This window comes from Daphnia magna, linkage group LG2 (assembly GCF_020631705.1).
Source record: "Daphnia magna isolate NIES linkage group LG2, ASM2063170v1.1, whole genome shotgun sequence".
Taxonomy (NCBI): Eukaryota; Metazoa; Arthropoda; class Branchiopoda; order Diplostraca; family Daphniidae; genus Daphnia; species Daphnia magna.
This window is the reverse complement of record NC_059183.1, coordinates 15,531,408-15,555,938: the sequence shown is the minus strand read 5'-3', so window position 1 is coordinate 15,555,938 and position 24,531 is coordinate 15,531,408. Positions and strand designations below refer to the sequence as shown.

General features: G+C 38.7%; 8 protein-coding genes across 12 annotated transcripts; 2 read left to right on the top strand and 6 right to left on the bottom strand.

Annotated features, from left to right (window-relative positions):
* Nucleotides 1-3,052: 3,052 nt before the first annotated feature.
* LOC116916144 lies at nt 3,053-4,054 on the bottom strand. Its single transcript, XM_032921349.2, has 2 exons — nt 3,674-4,054; nt 3,053-3,584 (listed from the first exon to the last, which is right to left on the bottom strand). Exons 1-2 carry the CDS (start codon nt 3,955-3,957, stop codon nt 3,221-3,223), a joined length of 648 nt encoding a protein of 215 aa, XP_032777240.2. The 5' UTR covers nt 3,958-4,054; the 3' UTR covers nt 3,053-3,220.
* A 1,504-nt stretch (nt 4,055-5,558) lies between these two features.
* On the bottom strand, nt 5,559-7,256 carry LOC116916142 (polyadenylate-binding protein 2). Of its 2 annotated transcripts, none has more exons than XM_032921346.2 (7): nt 7,103-7,256; nt 6,768-6,903; nt 6,586-6,694; nt 6,448-6,515; nt 6,195-6,389; nt 5,973-6,103; nt 5,559-5,897 (listed from the first exon to the last, which is right to left on the bottom strand). In XM_032921346.2, the coding sequence occupies exons 2-7, from the start codon at nt 6,897-6,899 to the stop codon at nt 5,864-5,866; spliced, it is 669 nt and encodes a 222-aa protein (XP_032777237.1). In that variant the 5' UTR covers nt 6,900-6,903; nt 7,103-7,256; the 3' UTR covers nt 5,559-5,863. The 2 variants fall into 2 exon arrangements, with proteins under 2 accessions (XP_032777237.1, XP_032777239.1); XM_032921348.2 differs by having other exon boundaries at nt 6,768-6,925; nt 7,103-7,204.
* Nucleotides 7,257-7,711: 455 nt separating this feature from the next.
* LOC116916141 (dnaJ homolog subfamily C member 22) lies at nt 7,712-9,607 on the bottom strand. The gene is made up of 7 exons (XM_032921345.2): nt 9,169-9,607; nt 9,040-9,093; nt 8,889-8,982; nt 8,633-8,828; nt 8,438-8,553; nt 8,226-8,377; nt 7,712-8,161 (listed from the first exon to the last, which is right to left on the bottom strand). Exons 1-7 carry the CDS (start codon nt 9,406-9,408, stop codon nt 7,952-7,954), a joined length of 1,062 nt encoding a protein of 353 aa, XP_032777236.2. The 5' UTR covers nt 9,409-9,607; the 3' UTR covers nt 7,712-7,951.
* A 445-nt stretch (nt 9,608-10,052) lies between these two features.
* Nucleotides 10,053-17,038, bottom strand: LOC116916135 (maestro heat-like repeat-containing protein family member 1). The gene is made up of 12 exons (XM_032921337.2): nt 16,855-17,038; nt 16,567-16,685; nt 15,004-16,481; nt 14,247-14,922; nt 13,761-14,174; nt 13,622-13,693; nt 13,055-13,559; nt 12,612-12,990; nt 12,227-12,550; nt 11,772-12,164; nt 10,865-11,704; nt 10,053-10,795 (listed from the first exon to the last, which is right to left on the bottom strand). The coding sequence occupies exons 2-12, from the start codon at nt 16,652-16,654 to the stop codon at nt 10,322-10,324; spliced, it is 5,643 nt and encodes a 1,880-aa protein (XP_032777228.2). The 5' UTR covers nt 16,655-16,685; nt 16,855-17,038; the 3' UTR covers nt 10,053-10,321.
* A 76-nt stretch (nt 17,039-17,114) lies between these two features.
* Nucleotides 17,115-19,681, top strand: LOC116916138 (haloacid dehalogenase-like hydrolase domain-containing protein 2). 2 transcript variants are annotated; one of them, XM_045169959.1, is made up of 5 exons: nt 17,115-17,349; nt 17,486-17,650; nt 17,713-17,847; nt 17,914-18,183; nt 18,315-19,681. In XM_045169959.1, the coding sequence occupies exons 1-5, from the start codon at nt 17,240-17,242 to the stop codon at nt 18,484-18,486; spliced, it is 852 nt and encodes a 283-aa protein (XP_045025894.1). In that variant the 5' UTR covers nt 17,115-17,239; the 3' UTR covers nt 18,487-19,681. The 2 variants fall into 2 exon arrangements, with proteins under 2 accessions (XP_045025894.1, XP_032777233.1); XM_032921342.2 differs by having other exon boundaries at nt 17,116-17,349; nt 17,914-18,130.
* Nucleotides 18,594-20,027, bottom strand: LOC116916140 (protein slowmo). The gene is made up of 5 exons (XM_032921344.2): nt 19,867-20,027; nt 19,515-19,680; nt 19,356-19,442; nt 19,076-19,258; nt 18,594-19,007 (listed from the first exon to the last, which is right to left on the bottom strand). Exons 1-5 carry the CDS (start codon nt 19,896-19,898, stop codon nt 18,882-18,884), a joined length of 594 nt encoding a protein of 197 aa, XP_032777235.1. The 5' UTR covers nt 19,899-20,027; the 3' UTR covers nt 18,594-18,881.
* A 126-nt stretch (nt 20,028-20,153) lies between these two features.
* On the top strand, nt 20,154-23,198 carry LOC116916137 (probable G-protein coupled receptor B0563.6). 2 transcript variants are annotated; one of them, XM_032921340.2, is made up of 4 exons: nt 20,154-20,685; nt 20,775-21,679; nt 21,775-21,976; nt 22,045-23,198. In XM_032921340.2, the coding sequence occupies exons 2-4, from the start codon at nt 21,427-21,429 to the stop codon at nt 22,799-22,801; spliced, it is 1,212 nt and encodes a 403-aa protein (XP_032777231.1). In that variant the 5' UTR covers nt 20,154-20,685; nt 20,775-21,426; the 3' UTR covers nt 22,802-23,198. The 2 variants fall into 2 exon arrangements, with proteins under 2 accessions (XP_032777231.1, XP_045025892.1); XM_045169957.1 differs by having other exon boundaries at nt 20,154-21,679.
* LOC116916139 (esterase OVCA2) lies at nt 22,248-24,348 on the bottom strand. 2 transcript variants are annotated; one of them, XR_006643686.1, is made up of 6 exons: nt 24,011-24,348; nt 23,565-23,955; nt 23,370-23,510; nt 23,205-23,300; nt 22,507-22,832; nt 22,248-22,444 (listed from the first exon to the last, which is right to left on the bottom strand). XR_006643686.1 is itself a non-coding variant. In XM_032921343.2 (5 exons), exons 1-5 carry the CDS (start codon nt 24,017-24,019, stop codon nt 22,789-22,791), a joined length of 681 nt encoding a protein of 226 aa, XP_032777234.2. In that variant the 5' UTR covers nt 24,020-24,348; the 3' UTR covers nt 22,248-22,788. The 2 variants fall into 2 exon arrangements, 1 of the variants encoding a protein (XP_032777234.2); XM_032921343.2 differs by having other exon boundaries at nt 22,248-22,832.
* Between the last annotated feature and the right edge of the window lie 183 nt (nt 24,349-24,531).

The following is a 24,531-nucleotide window of genomic DNA, read 5'->3' as shown; positions in this document are numbered from 1 at the left end:
TTTTTGTCGAAATCAGCCAAAATCGACATCTGTTGGAATTCTATAAAAATCATACAGTATGATCAAAATTAAACGCTGATTTAGATTAAGTTGTTTGTTTTCTCGTCAACATAGCGTTTTTTGAATAAACGGAATCAAAATGCTGTTAGTGGACATAATTTTGTTTTTTACGATTTATTCAAAAACTATGAGCCCTATGAAAAAATAAACGCCATATTTGTGATTTTCGTTTAATTATGAATCGGAATCATGTATTTTAAACTAGATTTAAAATTTAGCCAAAAATGAAAAAGTGGGAAGGGTATAGCCTTCCCATTTTTGTCGAAATCAGCCAAAATCGACATCTGTTGGAATTCTATAAAAATCATACAGTATGATCAAAATTAAACGCTGATTTAGATTAAGTTGTTTGTTTTCTCGTCAACATAGCGTTTTTTGAATAAACGGAATCAAAATGCTGTTAGTGGACATAATTTTGTTTTTTACGATTTATTCAAAAACTATGAGCCCTATGAAAAAATAAACGCCATATTTGTGATTTTCGTTTAATTATGAATCGGAATCATGTATTTTAAACTAGATTTAAAATTTAGCCAAAAATGAAAAAGTGGGAAGGGTATAGCCTTCCCATTTTTGTCGAAATCAGCCAAAATCGACATCTGTTGGAATTCTATAAAAATCATACAGTATGATCAAAATTAAACGCTCATTTAGATTAAGTTGTTTGTTTTCTCGTCAACATAGCGTTTTTTGAATAAACGGAATCAAAATGCTGTTAGTGGACATAATTTTGTTTTTTACGATTTATTCAAAAACTATGAGCCCTATGAAAAAATAAACGCCATATTTGTGATTTTCGTTTAATTATGAATCGGAATCATGTATTTTAAACTAGATTTAAAATTTAGCCAAAAATGAAAAAGTGGGAAGGGTATAGCCTTCCCATTTTTGTCGAAATCAGCCAAAATCGACATCTGTTGGAATTCTATAAAAATCATACAGTATGATCAAAATTAAACGCTCATTTAGATTAAGTTGTTTGTTTTCTCGTCAACATAGCGTTTTTTGAATAAACGGAATCAAAATGCTGTTAGTGGACATAATTTTGTTTTTTACGATTTATTCAAAAACTATGAGCCCTATGAAAAAATAAACGCCATATTTGTGATTTTCGTTTAATTATGAATCGGAATCATGTATTTTAAACTAGATTTAAAATTTAGCCAAAAATGAAAAAGTGGGAAGGGTATAGCCTTCCCATTTTTGTCGAAATCAGCCAAAATCGACATCTGTTGGAATTCTATAAAAATCATACAGTATGATCAAAATTAAACGCTGATTTAGATTAAGTTGTTTGTTTTCTCGTCAACATAGCGTTTTTTGAATAAACGGAATCAAAATGCTGTTAGTGGACATAATTTTGTTTTTTACGATTTATTCAAAAACTATGAGCCCTATGAAAAAATAAACGCCATATTTGTGATTTTCGTTTAATTATGAATCGGAATCATGTATTTTAAACTAGATTTAAAATTTAGCCAAAAATGAAAAAGTGGGAAGGGTATAGCCTTCCCATATTTGTCGAAATCAGCCAAAATCGACATCTGTTGGAATTCTATAAAAATCATACAGTATGATCAAAATTAAACGCTGATTTAGATTAAGTTGTTTGTTTTCTCGTCAACATAGCGTTTTTTGAATAAACGGAATCAAAATGCTGTTAGTGGACATAATTTTGTTTTTTACGATTTATTCAAAAACTATGAGCCCTATGAAAAAATAAACGCCATATTTGTGATTTTCGTTTAATTATGAATCGGAATCATGTATTTTAAACTAGATTTAAAATTTAGCCAAAAATGAAAAAGTGGGAAGGGTATAGCCTTCCCATTTTTGTCGAAATCAGCCAAAATCGACATCTGTTGGAATTCTATAAAAATCATACAGTATGATCAAAATTAAACGCTCATTTAGATTAAGTTGTTTGTTTTCTCGTCAACATAGCGTTTTTTGAATAAACGGAATCAAAATGCTGTTAGTGGACATAATTTTGTTTTTTACGATTTATTCAAAAACTATGAGCCCTATGAAAAAATAAACGCCATATTTGTGATTTTCGTTTAATTATGAATCGGAATCATGTATTTTAAACTAGATTTAAAATTTAGCCAAAAATGAAAAAGTGGGAAGGGTATAGCCTTCCCATTTTTGTCGAAATCAGCCAAAATCGACATCTGTTGGAATTCTATAAAAATCATACAGTATGATCAAAATTAAACGCTGATTTAGATTAAGTTGTTTGTTTTCTCGTCAACATAGCGTTTTTTGAATAAACGGAATCAAAATGCTGTTAGTGGACATAATTTTGTTTTTTACGATTTATTCAAAAACTATGAGCCCTATGAAAAAATAAACGCCATATTTGTGATTTTCGTTTAATTATGAATCGGAATCATGTATTTTAAACTAGATTTAAAATTTAGCCAAAAATGAAAAAGTGGGAAGGGTATAGCCTTCCCATTTTTGTCGAAATCAGCCAAAATCGACATCTGTTGGAATTCTATAAAAATCATACAGTATGATCAAAATTAAACGCTGATTTAGATTAAGTTGTTTGTTTTCTCGTCAACATAGCGTTTTTTGAATAAACGGAATCAAAATGCTGTTAGTGGACATAATTTTGTTTTTTACGGTTTATTCAAAAACTATGAGTTCTATGAAAAAATAAACGCCATATTTGTGATTTTCGTTTAATTTTGAATCGGAATCATGTATTTTAAACTAGATTTAAAATTTAGCCAAAAATGAAAAAGTGGGAAGGGTATTGCCTTCCCATTTTGGGAACGCTGATTTGGATAAATCAGTGTTTTTGTTAAATATATATTTTTTTTCATTACCCTTTATATTTCTTTTGCACGAGCTTAATTAGCTTATTTGGATGGGGTAGGGGTTTGTTGAGGGTAGAAGGACGGTGTTGTCATTTGATGTCAGTGCTGGATCTCCAAAAAATTCCCGAAACTACTGCTATACCATAGAATACTGAAAGACAATAATCTGTTATGAAATGTATTAAAATTAACAACGTTACAATGTTGCAGCTTACGTCCTAGAGACTAAAGCATTGGTTAATGTATATATTTTTTTTTATGTGGAGCTAATTAATGTTCCGCATATTAATCCGTTTTGACAATCTCATGTCCGATGTCACAATTAGCTTTTCTTATGGACACTGTAACATCCCCGGCGCAGAACAAGCTGGGGTCGAAGTTGACGTAGTGACCGTAAAGCTCGTTATGGTAAATGTCGACGTAAACGTGTACACAACTCCTGGAAGTGCAGGAAACAAATTCGGGCTTCCGAAGAAAGAACCTGCTTGATTTCCATTAAGGTTGACGCCAAAAATTCGTTGTTGGCCAACTGCAGGTTGTGGATATGAGTCGTCGCGGAGGGAAATCGAGTGATAGTTGAATGGGTTGCTATTTATGCCAGATTGGATCTCTTGAGCATAATACGAAAGCGGAGACATGACGTACTGTGGATCTGCAGCGCGTGCCTCTCGATTTGGCACTTGGGTAGCTTCAACTCTTTTATCACCAGAAAAAAAAAAAAAATACGTTTATTACAGCTTTTGTTTCGCATAACGACTGAATAATAAATGAGGAAAACTAGTTACCCTTGGACAGGAGTGGGGTCAGCAGGAAATTGTTCTTCGTTTTCACTTTTGTCTCTTCGACCACGAAAAACCATTCCACCTTCAGGAGCAGGAGCCGCACAAGCCGTAGTGGATTTTGTACAAGAAACAGTGAAGGTTGACGTAGTCGTTGTCGTTTGAGTCGCCAAGGAAATCTTTGGTTTGAATAGAAGTCTTGCGTCTACGGCATTATACCTGTAGTTTTCTGCTTTTCTCATGTCCGCGCAAGCAGCAAAGAAAATTACGACGGATAAAATGAGACGCATTTCTTACTTCAAAGTAATGTTCACTTAGACGAATCAGATCGAGCCAATTGCTTAAAAACGAGCTGTTCGCAAACTGTTGAGCAAACAGCCTTACACAGCCCTTTTATACCAATCCAGTCCACTGAATTTTGGTTGAACGAACGCCGATGATCGGACAAGAATTCGTAGCTATAGAAAACTAATCGCTAAATTGGAAAAATGACGGAAACTCATTTCGGCGACTGAATTTGCTATATCATTCGAAACGAATTTATGAAAGAAAAGAAGATGACTGCGCTCTTGAAAACATTCATGTTAAATAGCTTGTAACCTGGGAGTTGGATCCAGACAACAATGTCATGATCAAGAAGGTCATGTTTCTTGCCATCATCGTCCAGCGCTAAGCCAGAAACAACAAAATAATGTTATTTAGTGGACCGCCTCAATTGTCAGGGCCAGGTGGACAAGAAACGATAAAAAGGTGACCTTGTAGTTGCGAGTAGCCCTATTGTTTGGTATTTTCCTTAAATTGTTCGCATAAAAAAATGGGAATTGGGCAGGATATCGAAGGGTCATTGCACTTAGTAATTTTTTATATAATAAAAAATAATTTTAACTAAAGAATTTGAAACGTTAGCTTCGGTAGCGATATTTTTGGTACGGACTAAGCACTTGCTTGGATTAGAAACTTTAAAAGTGAATTTTCTTATCTAGCCGCAAGTTCAACGCCCGGGAACAGATCTTCAAACACATCCCTTTATTACTAAAAGGAATAACAAAAAGAAAGACATTGAACTAATCAGTTTGAAAGAGGGCGGTGGTAGCTAAGGTGATTCAGGAATGCTTCAGTTCAACTATATACAAATCGTAGAACGGCAGAAAATTCTGAGTGTCAAAATGAAAGAATACCCTAAAATGTGAACAAAGACGGACAGATCAAGCAGACCGGATAGGAATGATTTCGCGCTAAACCTTACAGGAAGATCTGAACTCTGCCTTAATTCAACCTCAATGAAGTATTTCGAAACGAACGCAACACATGGATCTCGCTTATTAAAGTTAAGGTAAGCTTTGGTACCTACTTTTTGTCTTACTTATATACCTCAAGGTATATAAACATGCAGTTAGTTACATCTGTTTTAGACCTAACGTACACCTTAGTTTACTAAGGGCGATCTAAAACTGATTACACCCTGTTTCTTATGGAAACATAACGGCGATTTGCGTTACTGAGATTCCGACAAGAAAAAGAAAATGTAATTTTAAGCCAAAATTATAAAATGTAAAAAAACCTGATAGAAGGGTAATGCCAAATGTTGTTGCAATGCGATTGATTCTCGATTATCGAAACAAGCGACTCATAAGACCGAAATACAACGCCACTATTTACGCTTACCGAAAGTTTCGATAAATTTGCATTCGGAAGACCTAGGTGATCTATGAAGTTAGCAAAATTCTCCACAGCAAAATATTATACCTCACCGTTATAACAATCATGCAGGATGCATTGGAAACGGTAAGTGTCGAGTTGTGCACGTCTCGTTACATACCATATTTCCCATGGGTCCATCATCTGGCCATCCATCAACCCTTGCCCACTGTTACGAAAACATGGAAGAATATTTTTCGTCAAAATGGACTTTAATGTTTTGACAGTTGTCCACAGTTGTATTAATCCATTCTGTCAATCGCACGTGATCCCAACGAGCAGTCAAGTACAGAACGCAGAATTCCTTTAAAAACAGTTCTCACTTCAGTCCATTTCAACAAAAGAGACATCAGCAGCATCAGAATTTCCTTAAAAATGGAGCCCGGGTGAACTGATTTTTCACGAATCATACCCCTTCCCCATCTCATCAGCTTTCAAACGAAACTTTGTTAAATCTTGGGCAGACAAAAAAAAAAAAAATACGACGGCAAGTCTTGTTTAATAAGGTGCGAAAAATGCTGCCCTCCTACCTCTGTCGAAAATATAAAAAAAAACTCGTAAAAAATCAGGATTTTAAAATATTTAGCCAAGTGGCCCACCAACATACCTAGGTCTTCTCATTGGTCTGAACCCGAAAGAAGGAAACGCACGAGTTCCCCTCGCTCCACGACCTCTAGCACCCCTTGGAGGTCTGTTGCTAGAACTAATTCCTGGCTTGTTGGTACGTTTTAACATGACCTAAGGAGAAAATTTATTAATATATAAGTATAAGTAATAAATTCATATGTATATAATTTTAATGCAGTTGCCTGAAGCCATGTCTACATACTTTGATCTGTCGGCCCCGAAAGAGAGATTCATCCAGCGCCATGGCAGTTTGAACAGAATCTTTGTCTCCAAACTCAATATATGCGAACCCCTTTGGCTGGCCATCCCATTTGTTACATAAAATGGTAACCCTGTTAATGGAACCACAGCCATGGAAATGCTGTTCTAATTCTTCTGCTGTTGCCCCATAGTCAACCTGGATCAATTTTATCATTCATTAACAACCTTTTAAAGAGTGTCAATTTTTAGCTTACATTTCCAACAAAGACTGATCGGCCATCCACTTCTATCTTTTCTTCGACTGACATATTGGGTGAACTTGCTGAAATGTAAGAAAGAAACCAGATTGGAATGAATAAATCATTCTAGAGAGATGCTATGTAAAGACTTACCAACACCCGTTGGACTGTTAATTTGCTTTTCCACCTCTGATTGCAGCATCTTCAGCTTCTCAGCTTCTTCTTCCATTTCCCTTACGCGAGCCTTGATGGCTTCCAGTTCCTGAAGAAGTGCAAGATTAGAACCAAGATTAGAACACAGTTTTTTCCACTCTCTGAGACATCTTAACACTCACGGGATCTTCCATCATGGAATCAGTGTCTCCAGCACCATTATCTCCTGTAAAGTCATTGGTGTCTTGAAGGTTTTCTGATTCATATGCTTCATGGTCTAGTTCTTCCATCTTTAGTTGATCAACTCCCGCCATGGCTCTATATTAAATAAGTAAAACAGCTAAGAATAAATACATAAGGTTTGTTTTGACGTGTTGTAGTTTCAAAAGCTGCATTAAAGTAGACCACGCATTTCATCCAGACGAGCGTGAAAAACTGTAAACAACTCGTACACGAGGATTTAGTGGAAAATTTAAATAGCCATTCTCCCACTAATTACTTAATTAAAGATCTTTACCTTTTCTCTCGCCAAGTTGTCTACTAAATGATGTATTTAACCAATATAACTTTCACGCCGGTTCCAAAATGTTTAAGAGATTTATTTCGGCGTTGACGCCATGCTGCAGGCGGGGTTGCCTTGGGTATTTTGTTTAAAATTCATTAATGAAATGAATTTTCTTTTATCTGTAGTTCTTACAGTGTGTAATTAATTTAAAGCATTTATTTATTATGATTTGCATTGCCTTAAGGATTTACGTTTGAAATATGTGCGCATCTTTTTATTTCATAAAAGCCGAAATTTTTTCTGGCTTCAAGTTCAGCCTGACAGTTCCTACGTTTAGTTGACAATCCCAGCAGCAGATGGCGTTGATTTGAATATCCGATACCCACTTCGTTTGAGAAAGCAAATCATTCCTTTCTCAGTCAGGTCTCAGGACTTCTTTCTAAAGACGAACAACACTTTCCCTTTAGTTTCTTATTCCTTTCTATGTATTAAAATTTGCAAATCAATGTGTTATTATAGTATAAGAAAATGACTGTTAATGTATGTCCCAGATAGAATCATTTTTCTATTTCACTTTGAGATTTGGAAACAAAATAAAGATAAATAATAAAAATCATTCAGTTTAACGTTACATCTTCAAGTGTGTATAGACAAAAAAAGGCTGTTACAATTCCTTCAATGCGGACGGATAGATGGAACGTACTCTGGTCATAGACTGATGGTTCCAAAGCAACAAATAATAACGCTAAAAAAGGAGACATAAATTAAGTGTTATCAGACCTGACGTGACTGAGAGTTCAGATAGTGCTATCTGGCCGAGAAACAAAAAGAATTTGATTAATTGTTATTAGAATTGGCTTCTTAGTAGTCTTGGAAAGAGTTGTTCTTCCTAGCGCGCCGAGTTTTAATTTTCGAAATTGTTTCATATGCAGCGCTGAACTCCATGAATTTTTCCTGGGCTTCCAGTTTCTTATCGGCATCTACGTAACGATCAGGGTGCCATTCTTTGGATAGCTTCCGCCATTTGGCAGTGATTTCTAATTGTGTTGCATTATTTTCAAGCCCCAAGACCTTTATTAGAAAGCGACAGAATTTAGTAATATAAATGGCGTGTGATGTACCAAAATAAGCTCACCTTTAATGCTTGGTGTTCACCAAATGGGTCCAAGTCATCCATAAATTGTTTCCAGGTTTCTTGCCATCCTCGATGCCACAGCGAGCTAATTAACGTGTGGAAAGTACGCTTGAAATCCGTCCATAGCGGCGAGGTCAGGAAATTTGCAACTCCTTTATTTCCTCAATCATTACAGTTGAAAATTTTCTTAATTAATCTATATGCTAGTTTACCATCGCGGAATTTTATGGATTCACCGGAAGAGTCTGTCATCTCGGCATTGAAGTACAGATACGATAACCAAAGACTAGAGTACAGGAGCACACATAGGCCCAGCATAGACATCCTCCTGTTAAAAGAAATATTTTGTTTGTAAGGCGATAATCATCATCCGATTGCTGTTTTTCAGCGCTTTCACAGTGCTTCACCTGCATAAACTATGTTTAGGCCTTGGTTTCCTTCTCCACTGGGCAGCTTTGGCTTCAAACAATGCAGAAGAAAGAAAAGCTGCAATTGATATTCCTTCAACATCCAAAAATTTCAGGATTAATAGAGATGAAGCTCCTATTAATGGATAGAGAAAAGATCCCTGTATTCTTCCAACATTTCCAACAGCATGCACCCCTAGTAAATAGCAAACAAGTATTAACAATCTCTTTTAAGAAGTAATGGTATTTACACAACCCAAAGCAATTGCAACTGGGATGAAGAATTCAAGAAAGCTGAAATCAATGCCAAACACTTTTTCTTCTGGAATAGCTAATTGGAAAATCCAACCCTGTTTATATAAATTGAGAAACTACAATGACATAAATATTCACTTTTCTCGGAATACCCATAGATTTCCGACAACAACTCCTCCAAATTGCCTGAAAATATTGTATGGAGGCTATTAAAAGAGGAAATAAAATTTTTTACAGAAAATTCTTTTATGTATTTTTTGTTTTAATAATTAATATTTCACCTTCTTTTTTTTCTTCATATTTTTTATCAGTTCTTCAATGTATCTGGGATCTTCATTGGCATCTTTGACATATTCAGGAATCCTCCATAAATCTCTGAGCAAACCAAACCCTAAATAGCCTGCTGCCGAAGACCAGATTAAAAACGCATGCCTATCTCGGCGTAAATAGATCTGGTGGAGACCAAACCAGCCTCCCATCAACCACAGCAAGTAAGTTACACATACACTCTTTTCAGCCATCCGAGGTAATTACAGGTAGGAAAACTCCTACCAAAGTTTTGACGATCCAACTCGAACCTGACTTGTTTTCATACTGACTTTTCCCCACCTGTTGGTGCGAAGCAACGTGAGGAAGCCTCTTCTTGTAGAAGCGAATGTGCTGAGGATTTAACGTGGTGCTTCGTGTATGGCTGCTTGCTGTGGAAGGGCGAGGTTCGTGACAAATGCATGTTATCTGGTAGTTTCAACTCAGCGGCAAACACCTGAAGTTGATGCCTTGCATATACTGCATATATATGTATATGCAAGGAAAAGAAGAATATGGGGGTCTATGCGTGGCCGTTGTACCGTTGAATTCCAGCAATAAAATTGCTCATATTTTATTTGACTCTATTTATTTATTACTTTTTTTGGTTTTCATGATAGATGGCTCGAAGACTTTATCGGGAGCGCTAGAATAACGTTTTTGTATCTGTCCACCGAAAAGCTGTTAAGTTTTGAAGGCAGAAAACGCCGTTATTTTTGAGACGTCATTGAGTATTCCCGTTTTCGATATTATTAGAGATTATAAAGTAATCTGATATTTTATGGCTTTGGAGGAAAAGAGAGATCTGCCATCGGGAGGCATGTCGAACTTGATTGTTAAAAAGACTCAGGGAATGCGCTAACGTTCAATCTGCCAGTGTATTTATCAACAAATAACGAACCTATAAACTTTCGTTCTGAATGGCAAAGTTTAATAAATATGCGTAACTTGCAAAAGGCACGTTTATAGAACATAAACTAAATATGAAAGAAACTTGAAAAACAAAATTCAGAAATGTCAGAAAAGTGAGGGAATGCGTCTAATCGTATTTCGAATGTTTATAGCATAACTTCATTGAAGACTACGGACCAGCAATGAAAGGTGGGCAAATTTACGACCCCTTCAAATTCATCCAAACATCAAGCTGATGGCATTCATCGCTTGAAGGCGAACCGATTTCACCGGATCGTGAAGCAAACGTATTAAACTCAGCGAAACGTTTCGTTGCTGAGTGGCAATAATAGTTGACCGACTTGCTCCACAGAGCAAACCGACAAACAAGGCGGCGTTTGCCCGCAATTCAGGTGCTGGGCTTTTGAAATACGAAGTTGCCGCTGGTAGATAATTACTGGTTATCCATTCCTCGCAGTCAACGGCAATAAGTTTAACCAAATCAGTCAAGAAAGTGAGGTAGTTAAGGCGACCTTCCTCGGGCAAATGCGTTTGAAACATTGAGCTAACTCTGCCGATGCTGACTGTACCTTCTTCGATGTTTCGGTCCAAAAGAGGACCAGCTTCGCGCAATGCCAACTTACACGCTCGAACAACACTAGGGTCACCTTCGTTCAGATGAAGTAGAAGACTAGTCAATGTAGCATGCACCTGAATTAAAAATGGCAAATACGAATGCATTAATCTCAAAAGATTTCAGTAAAAAAATTATGTACCAACCTGTTCGGCTAAACGATCGCTTGCAGATGACGTAGATCCAGCAATGAACAACTGGGCAAGTAGAGAAATTGCTGCTTGTCGCACTTGAGGCAATTCATGTTCAAAAAATGGGCGGACACGCAGAGCTAAGCGAGAAGCTAGTCGCTCTACTTCGGGCACAGAGACTACAGGAACCAAGCGCAGCAATCCTTCAAGCGCTTCTTTCACCGTGCCACAATTTCCATCATGGGGTTCACGACCATCTTCTTCTAGACCTTCCATGAGGGCATTCAAAACAGAAGGCGCTTGTATTTCTAACTGACGTGGATCACAATCCCCTAATGAACCCAATCCCTTCAAAGCAATACGGCGGATCAACAATGACGAATCCGGAAGAGACGAAGTCAGACCACGAATAACTACATCGAGATCCCTACCGACAGCCCTTTGATGAATTAACTCGGCATAAAATGCAACTGCAGCTAGTCTATGGCGTTGATGGCTACTCTTAAGCGCATTGCTGAAAGAGACTATCATGTAAGGTAAGTGGGCAGCTGTAAAAACGGTGCACAGCGCTGTCATACTTGCTACCAAGGCGCAAAAGGCGTTCAGATCTCCGGAGTTTGTCCAGTGACGGTGCTCTGTCAGAGGTTCCATAAGAGGATCAAGTTGAACGGAGACAATTACAGATTTAAAAGTATCAGCGCACATCTGATAAGGATTCAAGCGATATGCCTCGCGATTAACAGGAACGAAGGAGAGCTGATCAGCGCCATTAGACGGGAAATGAATCGGTGGTGATGCACCGAGCATACAACTCTGCGCCAAAATAAGAAGGCAGAACACATGAGGAAAGCGAGCCTATGAAATCGGATTGGACAAGTTATTAATTTCGGAGCCTGTGAGCTTGTAAACAACGATATTTTACCTGTAGACAACTGGAAATTTGTGACACTAAGCACATGGATTTCAGGGCCGAGATCGTGGAAAGTAGACGAAACGAAACAATGGCTTCATTAGCATGTGGACCACGTTCTTCATAGGGTGCAGCGTAGGTCAGTATGTCAATTAAATGATCCAGAACAGCTGTTGCTTGCGTCGAATCTGCTGCCAACGCTTTCCAGCAATCTGATATGTCTTCGTTGTGAGGAAGTGAATGCGACAATAATGCTGACGTTACAACGTCTCGCTGGTGCGACGATAATAGGCAAACACCATTCAAAATAGATCGCCGCGTTTGTGGGCATTCCACGTTCTTTAAGCGGAATAAGAGCATGTCCAATAACTCCTTAGTTCGCAAATGGATTTCGCCTCCCCGAACCTGCGTTTAAAAACCAGTTATTACAAAAAAAAAATTTCTTTTTTCTTTGGTCGTAACATTACCTTTAACACCAAACAAATAACGAAAGATACGCCACTAGAGCTAGTCGCAAAAGGATCATTCAAGCCACTGGCTGCTGATTCGAGGAACGCCCATACATCGCTAGTAGGCGTTTTCGAATTCAAAAGATTCGCTAGCTCAATTAACGGCGCGGTGGGGTCAGCAGAGCCCAGATCGGTTTTCAATGATTCTAATTTTTCAAGTGAATTTTTTTCGTATTCCCCGCTGTATCCCAAATACTTGGAAATTATGTTGAGGACTAAAGACAAGCAATCTATGGCCAAATCCCGTACAGCGCTTTCCGGATCCGTACAACGTGGTATAATCTACGAAGAATCAAATTAAAATCAACAAGTTCACTCACTTGATTTGAAGCAATCAATTTACCTTCGCAATCATAATATGACCTTGACCAAAGCGTGTTGGTGCACCTGGTTCAAATTCCACCTCCCGAAAAAACGTAGCCAGCGTCAGTTTTAGTAAAGTAAGGGCAGCCCGGCGCATGGGCCCCTCTTGTCCTCGCGCCCAAGACTGAAGCTGAGAAAATATTATATCAACCATAGCTGGATCGAGAGATGACCGAAGAAATTGGAGCGTAAGGTTCTCAAGGGCTATTAGTAGTTGATTGGCTGCCAAGGAGGCATCAACCATCCCCCATTCTTCCATTGCAAACTGACAAAGTTGAGCATACAGCGGTATTCCACGCTCAAGCCCAGTTTCTAGCACTGTCGATTGATCATCCGGGCCCAAGACAGGTGGGAGCCGACTGAAAAAATCAAGGATAATGAGAATTACATCCTGACATTGCCTTCGGACGTATGCTGGCTTACATAAGAGCAGACAAGGCATCCAAGGCTCGGACTGTGAAACGGGAAATTTCCACTAATCTTTTAAGTTCAGAAGGAGATCCTGCTTGACTACTCAGGTCTGCAAGTGAAACGGATTTGAGTTGGACTAGAGTCTCTTTTAGCAAATCTGGACGCTTGGCTAAAACGTATCTTTCTTGGAGACGTTCTGGCCAAAGTGCCTGAGCAACCGATGCCACAGCATCCAACCCTTCTTGACGGACTAGACGGTCTTTGGTGGACTGAAGAATGTGAATAATGGCTCGAATCACATGCTTGTCAACTTTTAACAACAGTTCAGTTGCCGGGGCATCGGCCACGATACGGGCATAACATCGGGCTGCAGTAGATTTCAACATGTCTGATTCTACTTCGCTACGATTTTCTTTCATGAATCCTAAGAAACCACTTGACTTGCGGCCATAGTCGTTACGTTCCAAGTTTTGCAATCTTAGTAGTGCCACGTCTAGATGTCCACGAGCACACCAACCTTAGCACAATTAAATTTGGTTAACTTTTACTGACGTAATACGGTGTAGTCTGATGATATACCCATTGCAGATGCACATCCAATGCTTTCCTCAATCATTTGGTGACGAACTGACGTCATAATGAAATCCATAGCTGCATTTGATTTTTAAATACCAAATGATTAAACAAGATTTTTAAAAGTTAATAAGTATTGAATTACCATAGCTTGGTCCTTGCGGAATAATCCCATGATAGACGGAAATACCGATGAGATGAAGCAAGAAACCTCGCTCCAGCGGCTGCTGTCCATAAAGGCCAACTTGATCAAGTAGATCAGTGGCAAATAGACGAGTCCACTCGGGTGCTGCAAGTTTGATTCTTGCTAGTGTCACGTCCGCCAGTTTCTCCAACGAAAGCAACCATCCATTCTGATTGTCTGGTTGGTTCATTACGTTACCTTTGAGTTGACTGGCAAGCTGAGGTAGTTCTACTTGCCAAAGTTGAGCCAGAGTCGGATGAACAATCGCGGAGAAGTGTTGCAAGAATGTTAAAATGGCAGAACACTTTTCGTATGGCACAGGTGACCTGGCTAGGACAAAGAAACGGGCGACAATAGCGGTCGAAGTAGGTTCATCTATAATATTTTTTTTTAAGATCAAGAGTCAGGAAAATGAAAATACTAAAACAAATATTGCTCTCTCTTTACCTATAATAATCGTACCACCAGGCTCTTGGCGCTTTTTGGTAACCAAGTGTGCTAGCGCTCTTGCAATAACACCGAAGGCTCTATTGTGTTCGGGATCCAAAGCGTACCGAAGTAATACAGGCCAAAATAGGTCTTCCATTTGCGATTGGGTGGTCACTAGCAAATGTATAACGTTTTCGCACATTTGCCTTAATTCATCGTTAGATACAACATTGGCCGGAATCGAGCTGATACTCCCTCTAAAGCTCGATGCTTTATTGAGTGGATGCAGAAAAACATCCAATCCAGACGACGGTGAATTTGGTACCACTTCAGATCCTGGTACTAATGTGCATAACTTCAACAAGAAGGCAATCAGTTGAATATGTCTGCCAGAATGAATTGTATCTGAAGCTAGAAGATGCCCCTGTACTGCCATAGCCACGATGACTTGAACAAGTACTTTTTTTACATTATTCGATAGTGAATTTGCATCGCTCGTGCAAAGTAACTTCAATTGGGCTCCGATGGCCGCGACGTGCGGTTCCAGTTGTTCTTTGAGAGAATTGATCAAATGCTTAAGCACTGTCAGTGCAGCTACTCGTACTTGCTCAGCACCTTGCTCAACTTTGCTAAGCAGAAATCCCACCACTTTTTCCAAATGGACCCGCGCCAAGCGTTCCAAACATCTTAATACCTAAAATACAGCAAAATCGCAATCGTTACATTAGCGTATGCGTTAGTTTTCAACATAATAGAACGTAGCTTTAAACAGTACCTCATAGTTGTTCTTAACCGTAGACGGCTGGCTGTAATCTGGCTGTATCGTCATCTGTTGAAAAAGCGCCTGAAGCAACTCGTGAACGGTTGCATCGGGAAGTTCCGATCCGTTGTAGAAAAACGCATCGAGAAAGAGAGCTAGACAGCGGCTTACATACAATGGTTCTACTGGTCCCCGGTAGCTCTGTATCAATGACGGAAGAAGCTTCGGAGCCATATGCTCTAGGCGTTCTTCGGACAATAGTTGTGACATTTGCCCTAGAGCTTCGAGAATCTCTTGACAAGTCGTTGTTGCCTTGCAGGGTAACCATTGCAGAAACAGAATTTCGAAGGCTGCTGAAATGTCTTCGTAAAACCAATCACGCTGGACAGAAACATCTGGAGCGCGCTCCATATTAGCCAGGTAGAACAACAGAGCCTCGCTAAATTTGGCCAATGCGGTAGCGAAACTACATCGCAGAAGGCTGTTCTTTATCTGACCAGTGCTCAATAACGCCACCACCATGTTAAGTACGTTTTTTAAATGAAGCACAGTTCCATAGATGTTTAACGTGGCCAATGAAGCCAAGCTTACTAAGATAGACGAATGAGGTATGCCATTTTGAAGGCGACTACAAAGAAGTTCGATGACATCTTTACAGTAAACGGTTCCCACAGTAACCAAAACATTAGAGGCTGGTAGTTGTATATCCGGTATAGGTTCAGGATTTTTAATCATTTCATTCAGTGCCAAGTTCACCAGCGCTGTAGCCAAACTATGGTCTAAATGCCCCGCTTCTATAGCAGGATTAATTGTAGTATCCATAATCGTCAGAATAGTAGAAAGAACCCGGGTTGATGTTTGGCTCTCGGACGCGCTCAGGTACGTCTGGAGCGTCCTGAGAACAGTTGACGGGTGTTTGCGACCCAGCTGTTGTATAGTAGCAACAGCATTTGAGGATATGTCTGTTTGTTTCTCAAACGCAAGTTCCAATAAAGCTATGGAAAAGCTCTTTACTTCTGCAACATCTTCAGCTGTGTGTTGACACCTGGCAAGTTGGTCAATGTCAACAATACTACTGCTGAGACGTTTAGAATGTAGATATAATGGTTCCTTGTTGGATGTTTTTAAGCTGAATACTTCATTTTCATCTACAGATCCGGGAAATCTAAACACCACATTTAGATTATCAGTTTCATCACCAATGACTTCACTTCCATTTCTGGCAGCTTGCTTAGTTGCCTCTAAAGTGTCACTATCTACACCATTCAATACTGCATCTTCTCCAACTTCTGTCTGTTTAAGGAGAAAATTCTGAAGATCTTCTGAATCTGCCGAAAGATCATCATTTTGCTTCTCCACTTCAGCTACATCTAAATTGGCACTGACTTTGGATCCATTGAGGTCCTGCTCATCTCCATGTTCTTGGCTGTTACTGATGGTTGTATCTTCATTCACCACATCTTGGAGGTTTAATTCTGCTAAACTTTTGTGACCTATAATTGGAAAAGATAAATTGAAATGAAAATGGTTTAATGCTTTGAAATGAATGTAGAACATTCATAAACTTGTAATCCATACTTTGGTTGCATGGTTTCTCTACCAAAGGGAGAACACCATCCTTGGCTTTATCAGGTAAGTTTGAATTTTCTAAGCTATTCGGTTCCATTTTCCAGTAAAATCAAATGCTGATTTTCATTCTGCAAACACATTATTAGCCTAAATTATTATTGGAGTTCTGGTTTTTTTCTATTTAAAATCAGGATCCACCCCTCACAAACAAAATAAATTCTTTATTTTGGGTGTGTAGTACAAAATCACGAAGGGGAAAAAACCAATTGCCATAAGACATATCTTATATTGACATACCAAGAACGGTGAATTATACGTTTGTATCGTGTAATTACAGAGGCTCGTAGATTGCCTATGTAGGTATTGTACGTAATGACGCCTTGATTTCGAATCTCGATTGTATGTCGTACTCTTGAATCGGTTGCGACATATACGAACGTAAGCCTGTGTAAGACCTGCAACCACTACAGTGACTCACTGACGTGAACTATCGTTCTACGTCTGCTGTAGGTAACAAATAAACAACAAATACTAGAATTCGGCGGATGTTGGATTGGCGGCAACGCTGTACTCCCAGCAACTGTGTCGTATGCTTCATAAAAATATGGAACACAGCAAAAACATAATACAATAATCAATAAATTTTCTTCTTGTCATTAACGACAAATCTTAAAGAACTTCGATGGCATTACGGTTAAACCGCGGAGACATAAAAGCTGTGCTGGTGGATTTAAGTGGAACTCTTCACATAGAAAATGAAGCGACTCCTGGAGCAGTCGAAGCTTTAGAACGGTTAAGTCATAATCAAATCTTAGTTATTAACATGATGGTTTTGTTATGTAACAGTTGCTTGAAATTGATTACAAAAGCCGTCATCCTCTAACTTATGACCCTTCGAGTTCTCACCGTACTAATGGTATTTGTTTAGGTTGAAAAGCTCTGGTATATTTGTGAGATTTCTCACCAATACAACTAAAGAGAGTAAAAACTATTTACATGAAAGACTTACCAAATGTGGATTTTGTTTGAAGAAAAACGACATATTTACTTCTTTAACTGTTTCCCGTCAATACATCGAAAATCATCATCTGAAGTAAATAGATTAAAGAAAAAAGATAAATTTAAACCAATTATCATACTGTCTGTCTTGCATAGCCCATTGCTACTGCTTGAGGATGCAGCATTGGAAGATTTTGAAGGGATTTCAAGGAATGCTGAAGAAATAAATGCAGTAGTGGTAGGATTGGCCCCTAGCAAGTTTGAGTATGAATCCATGAATCATGCTTTTAGGTGGGTTTTACTTTCCTACTTAAAAGGGTTTTTTATTTGAATATTTTAAATGTTTATCTGAAAAAGGGTTTTGATGAATGGAGCGGATTTAATTGCTATCCACAAGGGTCGTTATTATTCTCGCGGTGACGGGCTGGCTCTTGGTCCTGGACCGTTTGTTTCAGCATTAGAATTTGCAACTGGAAGGACTGCTACAGTGATGGGCAAGCCAGAAAAAAATTTCTTCCTTTCTGCATTAACGGGATTGAACTGCGAGCCTCATGAGGCCCTAATGATTGGCGATGTGAGTTTAAACCAGAGAGTTATTGCAAAACGATCGCTAGTCGTCCCCGCGAGGTAGATGTCATAAATTAAAGTTTGGTAACAAGAGTCAGCAAAATTTGGACGCACGGACGAGGACAATAGCTTTATAGCACTAAGTAATAATGTTGCACAAATTTTGATGAATCGTCTGTATTCCCTGACAGGATGTACGTGACGATATTGAAGGGGCACTTCTGGCCGGATTTAAGGCTATTTTGGTGCGCACTGGAAAATTTCGGCCAGGAGATGAAAACCGTTCCAGTATCCCGCCAACTGCAGTTTGTGAGAACTTTGCAGCTGCAGTTGATTACATACTGCGTTAAGCATACAAATTGAGTAACCAGTAGCGAAACTTTGATCTTAATTTGATAATTTCTTCAAAATGTAATAGCTTGTTAACTAGGCTACTATCCACAAATATCGGAAATACATTAGTTTTTCCATTTCCCATTTCAAACCTATTTACAGATTGTATTACAACTCACCAATTCCAGTTACCAAAGATATTTAAGTAACCAAAGAAACCCTGACAAACATGTTTACAACTCTTATAAATCGATTTGTAAAAAATGCGATGGGTATTTGAAAATAGTTCTAATTTTAGATCTGCTTGCATCGAATGTTTCTTTTTTTTTTTCTTCTCGTTTTTTTTTTTTTTTTTTTTTGCGGATCTAATGAAGACATTTCATTTGAAAATATCCTTTATTACTTGGACTAAATTGAAAAGGGTGCTAGCATTCCGGCAAACTTGATGCTTGGACCGTCGGCGGGGATGTCAGAACATGTAAATTTTTGGCCGCAGTGGTGGTAAGGTCATGAACCTCGGCATTAAGTTTTCCGATCACCCATTCCATTGCCTTACATTTTATAATGGAAGGTATTAAAGTTTTGTTCAATTGATTTTCTTTACATGGTGATTCTATACCTGTCTTCCTTTGTTGGCATTCAGAGATATGGTATTAGTTAGAAATCCTTCTAGGTATGATGAAAGTGGAACTCCCCTCACCGTCACTACAGCTTCTTGAGTGAGCAATGTTTTGGAAGGGTCTTCAGGATGTGCAGTGTAACTCAAACGTTCATCAATTGACATTAAATGGCAGAATGTCAGCTGAAAGTAAAATTCCACAAAAAGTTAGACAACAAAATTTAACTAATCTATTAAAGCTAATATTTTAATACTAATTTATTAACTACAGATACCATACATTTTGGGTGAAAAGGGTCATAATTCTATTTGTAGGATCCACGGTTGAATTCTCTTTGGCATAACAAATTCTTTCACTGCCCAATATCTGGAAATTATATTTACATTTAAGATGCAATTTTTGTTTGTTTGTTTTTTCATAGTGGAAAATTTATCATACCTTTCTAGCCCATCCTGGAAAAACCCATTTGGAACTAAGTAATCTTCTTGAATGTAAAATTCCATTTTTAACATCCCTTTCAAGGACATCAATGGCCACCACATTTGGGTTCATGGGATTTGGATATTTTCTCCACGAAGCTTGGGCCACAGTTTCCCATGGGTGACTGTCAACACAAAAACAGAAAATTTATTTACAGGAAGACTTGCCATTTAATACGTCTCAAACATTAAAAGAAGAACGAGTTATGTAACATTGATACAAGTTTGAGCTACGACTTCCCTAAGCAACACAATATCTCTTTTTTTTCACGTTTCACTTCCAACTATTGCCATCAATTGAGAGTGCTTACCAAAAGATGTGTTCTGATGTCCATATTTTCATTTTGAGATCGAAATTTGTGTAAATATCCACGAAATTATCGGGATATTTAACTTTTCCAAACTCACGGGAACTGTGACCTGGCGGAAAAGAGCGAGACTAATGTAAAGAAGTCTGCTAAAAGGAAGGAAGGACTGAAGGAGTAGGGCGTAGAATTCGCTAGAAGCACCATTTCCGTAGTAAATAATATACTGTACCCCTTGTCAGCCAATTAGGTTTACACATTTGTGCAAGAAATTACGTAAAATTTATGTCAGTATTAAATATAAAGACACAAAAAGTTTTTAAAATGTGAAGCAGTCCAAATTCACTACAAATGAAATAAGTATTCATAAAAAAACGGCCATGGATCGATGACAACTTTGGCATACACCAGCATAACCATTTTCCGTCTTACGGTGATCTGATATTGCATCGTAGCCCTTTGATTGCCTACTCAGACGATCAAACATTTCTTATTCTCCCGTCTTACGAATCCATCCCCGAAGATAATATTGATCCTTTGCAGATCGTTTTACACGTACGCTCTGTTGCGCGAGAGGGATTTCTGTTGATGGAAAAAGGAATAATATCTTCGAGATGCCCATGGCGTGATAGATAAAAGCAAAATGAGAACGTAGAAAACAGTGAAAGAAATGTGTAGATGGATTTCCCTTAAATACGTCATCTGTCCAGGGTTTTTCCTTTCAACGACGGCGAATTGAGACTACATGATCCATGTAGTGCTGCTTCAGGGATTTCTTGCTGTTCCTTATGGGCAAGATGAGACCCTCAGCAACGCTAACATTCAGTACACATCAGAATTTATTTTTGTTCGTACCCTTGGTGTGAATCTAAGGTTTGCTATTGCGTAGTTTGAATGTGTATGTGTATTTCCAGATACTCTCCTTTCTCGAGAGCTTATTTACTTCCACTGTACGAGCCAATCCAAACAATATTACCGGATGCAAGGAGAATTTTATCGAGAAATTAAACTGTTGATAGTGTCACATCTTTTACGTGTAGCAGCCATCCCATTTTAACGCTCAACTACTGGATCGTACTATATGATTCCGAAAAACGTGGGGCGACTGGAGTAGGAACGAACTTTTAGTTCAGAGATTTGGAGAAGTTATTCTTATTCATTTGGTGTAAACAAAAATCCACGCAATTGTTTAGATTACGCTGCCAAGTCTTAAAAGGGGAGGGAGGAGATGGAAGTGGGAAAATACGTGTTGCTCATGTTGCAGAATCGGCTCAACGATCATGCGCCTTGGAACATTCGGCGGCTGGTTATCCTCTGGATTCCTCTTCCTTCACAGCTAAGCGTCCAGCGAGAGAATTTTATCCTCGGTCTACATAAACTGGCTTACAAAGGAAGAACGGGAGCAGAAGGGGGCATGTAGTAGGTTCTGATTGATTGGAGAAGACGGCGTTATTTGACGGTTATTGCTCCGTTTTGCCTGCCGATGCGTTTCTAAAAACGAAATTGGATTCTCAGTTTCATAACCCCTTTGGATTTCTCAGTTATCGGCTGTTCCACAGGACAAATATGGAGATCTTGGCCCTGCATTTTTTGGAACTGGAGAGCAATACGAAAACAACTACAGCAGCCACGAAGGGTTTAGGATCCCGAAGGATACATATTGAAACTTCGGATTCAAACAGTCCAGTGCCCGGCGTAGACAGTGACGCCGCCGACGCTTTTGCATTCATTTACGGTGTTGTCGGTCCTACGATTGTAACCTTCGGTTTGATTGGCAATATTCTGATTCTTTTCGTGGTAGGGCGATCGCGGATGGAAGGTGAGATGCGATAGTCTAAAAGAAAAGTTTACTTTGAGCAATGGTGTGGTCGGAATCATAAACTGTTTAATGCCTGCTATTTGGTCCAAAAATAGGTGCGATTCCAGTCTACTTGTCGGCGCTCGCTCTGTCAGATATGGGCGCCCTGTTATCATCTATTCCCTTATGGATCCGGTTGGCTCAAAAAGTCGCCTGTAGCCATTGGAGCGCATTTTACTATGGCCATCTGGAATTATTCATTCTCAATACGTTTATGGCGGCATCCATTTTCAACGTTGTTGCCCTGACTGTTGAAAGGTACGATGACGAATTGAAAGCACCATGTGTTTAATTTCAATTAACCCATCAAATGGCTTTCCGTATAGGTATACATCCGTATGTTTGGCAGGTCAATTCCCGAAGATTCACACTCCTTTGAGGGCCAAAATGGCAGTTGCTATCTCTTTTCTTCTAGCGCTTATCGTCAGCTTACCACTTTGTATCCTCAAGTACGTGGTGGTTCATAACGAAGAAGAAAAGTCTACAAGAGATTCTATCAAGTGTCGCTACGAGTACTTGGAGAACAAGATTGTGACAGCTCATCCCCTCTGGACGGCATATGTATGGCTGGGAGAGAGTCTAGTCCGCTTTCTCCCCGGTCTAATTTTGGCTACACTCAACATGTTAATTTTGATCAAATACCATGGGGTGGTCAAAACGCGTAGGCAAATGCGGCAAGGGCAACCAAATGCAGACTTGCAAGGTAGTGGACGCCCGAATCGCAACCTTGAACAGGAACGAAAATTGTTAACTCTTTTGTTATCGATAATAGTATTGTTTTTTATCACCAATATTCCATCAGCAGTTTTGTCAATTATTTACGATCAAGAACTGGAATCATTTCACAGCTTTCAAGTGTTTCGCGCTGTGGCAAACTTGTTGGAAATGAGCAACTTCGCACTAAATTTCTGCATGTACTTCCTGTGCAGCAAGGAGTTCCGTAAAATGCTGTATAAAGCCATGCCGCAATGCGGGTTTTCGAAATTTTTCATCTTGTCCTCCACTTCCAATAGTCAGTCTTCAAATCCTCAGACATGTCCAGTAGTGTTATCAGGGTCACTTAACAATCATCATCCTTCTTGATTAGGCAAACGTCTAACGAATGTGACAGTATCTACAAAGAAGACACCATTACCGGGAGAATGGCGTTAGAATCACCTGCTGTGGCATTCTCGACAAGTATACTTATAATATGTGTAAGTCCTAATATACTATATACATAAAACTAGAATTGTCTTCACCACTATTGGCTATCGTTCGAAACGATTTCAATTTCAATTTGGGTTTCATGGGCACGCTTCCTGTTAATTATTTGTGGCTATGTAATAAAAATTAAATAAATATAGTAGTCTTGGTTAAATACTAGTTACAAATAATGAAACAAAAAGATTGGAAAAGAAGTGATACATGTGGTCAATGTATGTAGTGTTTTCCTTCTTCCTTTATTCAGTATTACATTAGAACTGTTCCAGAAAGTTAATATAACCTTCCTTCTCCTTTGATGTTGCTGGTACATAGTGGCCTCCAGAATGACACATAATGTGAGGTGATTCAAAATAGGTAGTCAACTCCTCACTCATTTCTGGTACAAAAGAAAACTTTCTAAATCATATTCCATAGTAGGTACAAGATTTACTGTAGAGCTTTCTACCTTTTTCCACAATTCTGTCTGTTTCTCCTATTACATGTAGAGTGGCAATGGTTTGTTTGGTTTTATAAAAGTATGTATGAGGGCTTAATCTGGAACGGAAACCAGACACAAGAATGGCAAACCTAAATGAAAAATTTAATTCTAAAACAATGATTTGAGATTTAAGTTCTGAAATGTTTGTTTGATATTGTTCACCTCCTTTTTCAAGCATGTAACATAGAATTGAGCCAAGAGCAGCTCCTTGAGAGAAGCCCAAAATTCCATCAAATGGTCCGAGCTCTTCAAATGCTTTACTGACAACATTAATGGACTCTTGCAGTCCCCAGCTGAAGTCTGTTTCATCATGTGAATTGAATGTCAACTGTTCTGTGCTGAAATACCAACCTCTCTGCTCTTCAACTTTTCCATTTGCAGGAACTGCCTGTAAAGTTTCCATGCTTTCATCTTGGATGGCTGAACTGGCTGGAATAAGATGAGGTGCACTAATGTACACTAATTCTGCATGCTTCTTCAGAAGTTTTCTGAGTGAGCCGGTTTTATCTTTGAAAACTTGTGCACTTTGGCGATATCCATGTAAACACAGAATCTGTAAGAAAAAAGATGGGCGGCGAAATACATAAAAAAAACTATAATCGTTTTACCTTTCGCATGGCAGAACAGAAAATAAACAGCTCATCCAATAATCCAATGGGAAACTTCGTCTGCCATAGCAGACAGCAACATTTTACATTAATTTCGAATTAAAATTTTTTTACGACAACGGTACAAAATTTAAAATGGCAATGTTTTGCATACGTCCTGAACATGGTCGAAATTTGTGTTGGCTCGCTGGGATTACTGACCCCTCAACGAAGAAAAGAAATTATGTCAAGATGTATTTTTTGGACATTGTCGAGGTTGGATCGGACAACAAATGCGTTTTGCGTGGGAAATTAGGTAATTGTCAGCGTCTGTTCAACGAGCAGAAAATGCAAAAAGTCTAAATTTTCCTTCTTGACGCCATCTCTCTTGGCAACAGCCAAAGAGATTGGTCGGGAACCCGTAAACGTAGTTTGGCCACCTTCGCGTGTGGGGACTTTTGTCAACTTTGTTGCGATTGTCTTCTTCGCAGCACGAATTTGCATGCATGTGATGGGAAGGCGGTATAGCACTTGTATTTTTT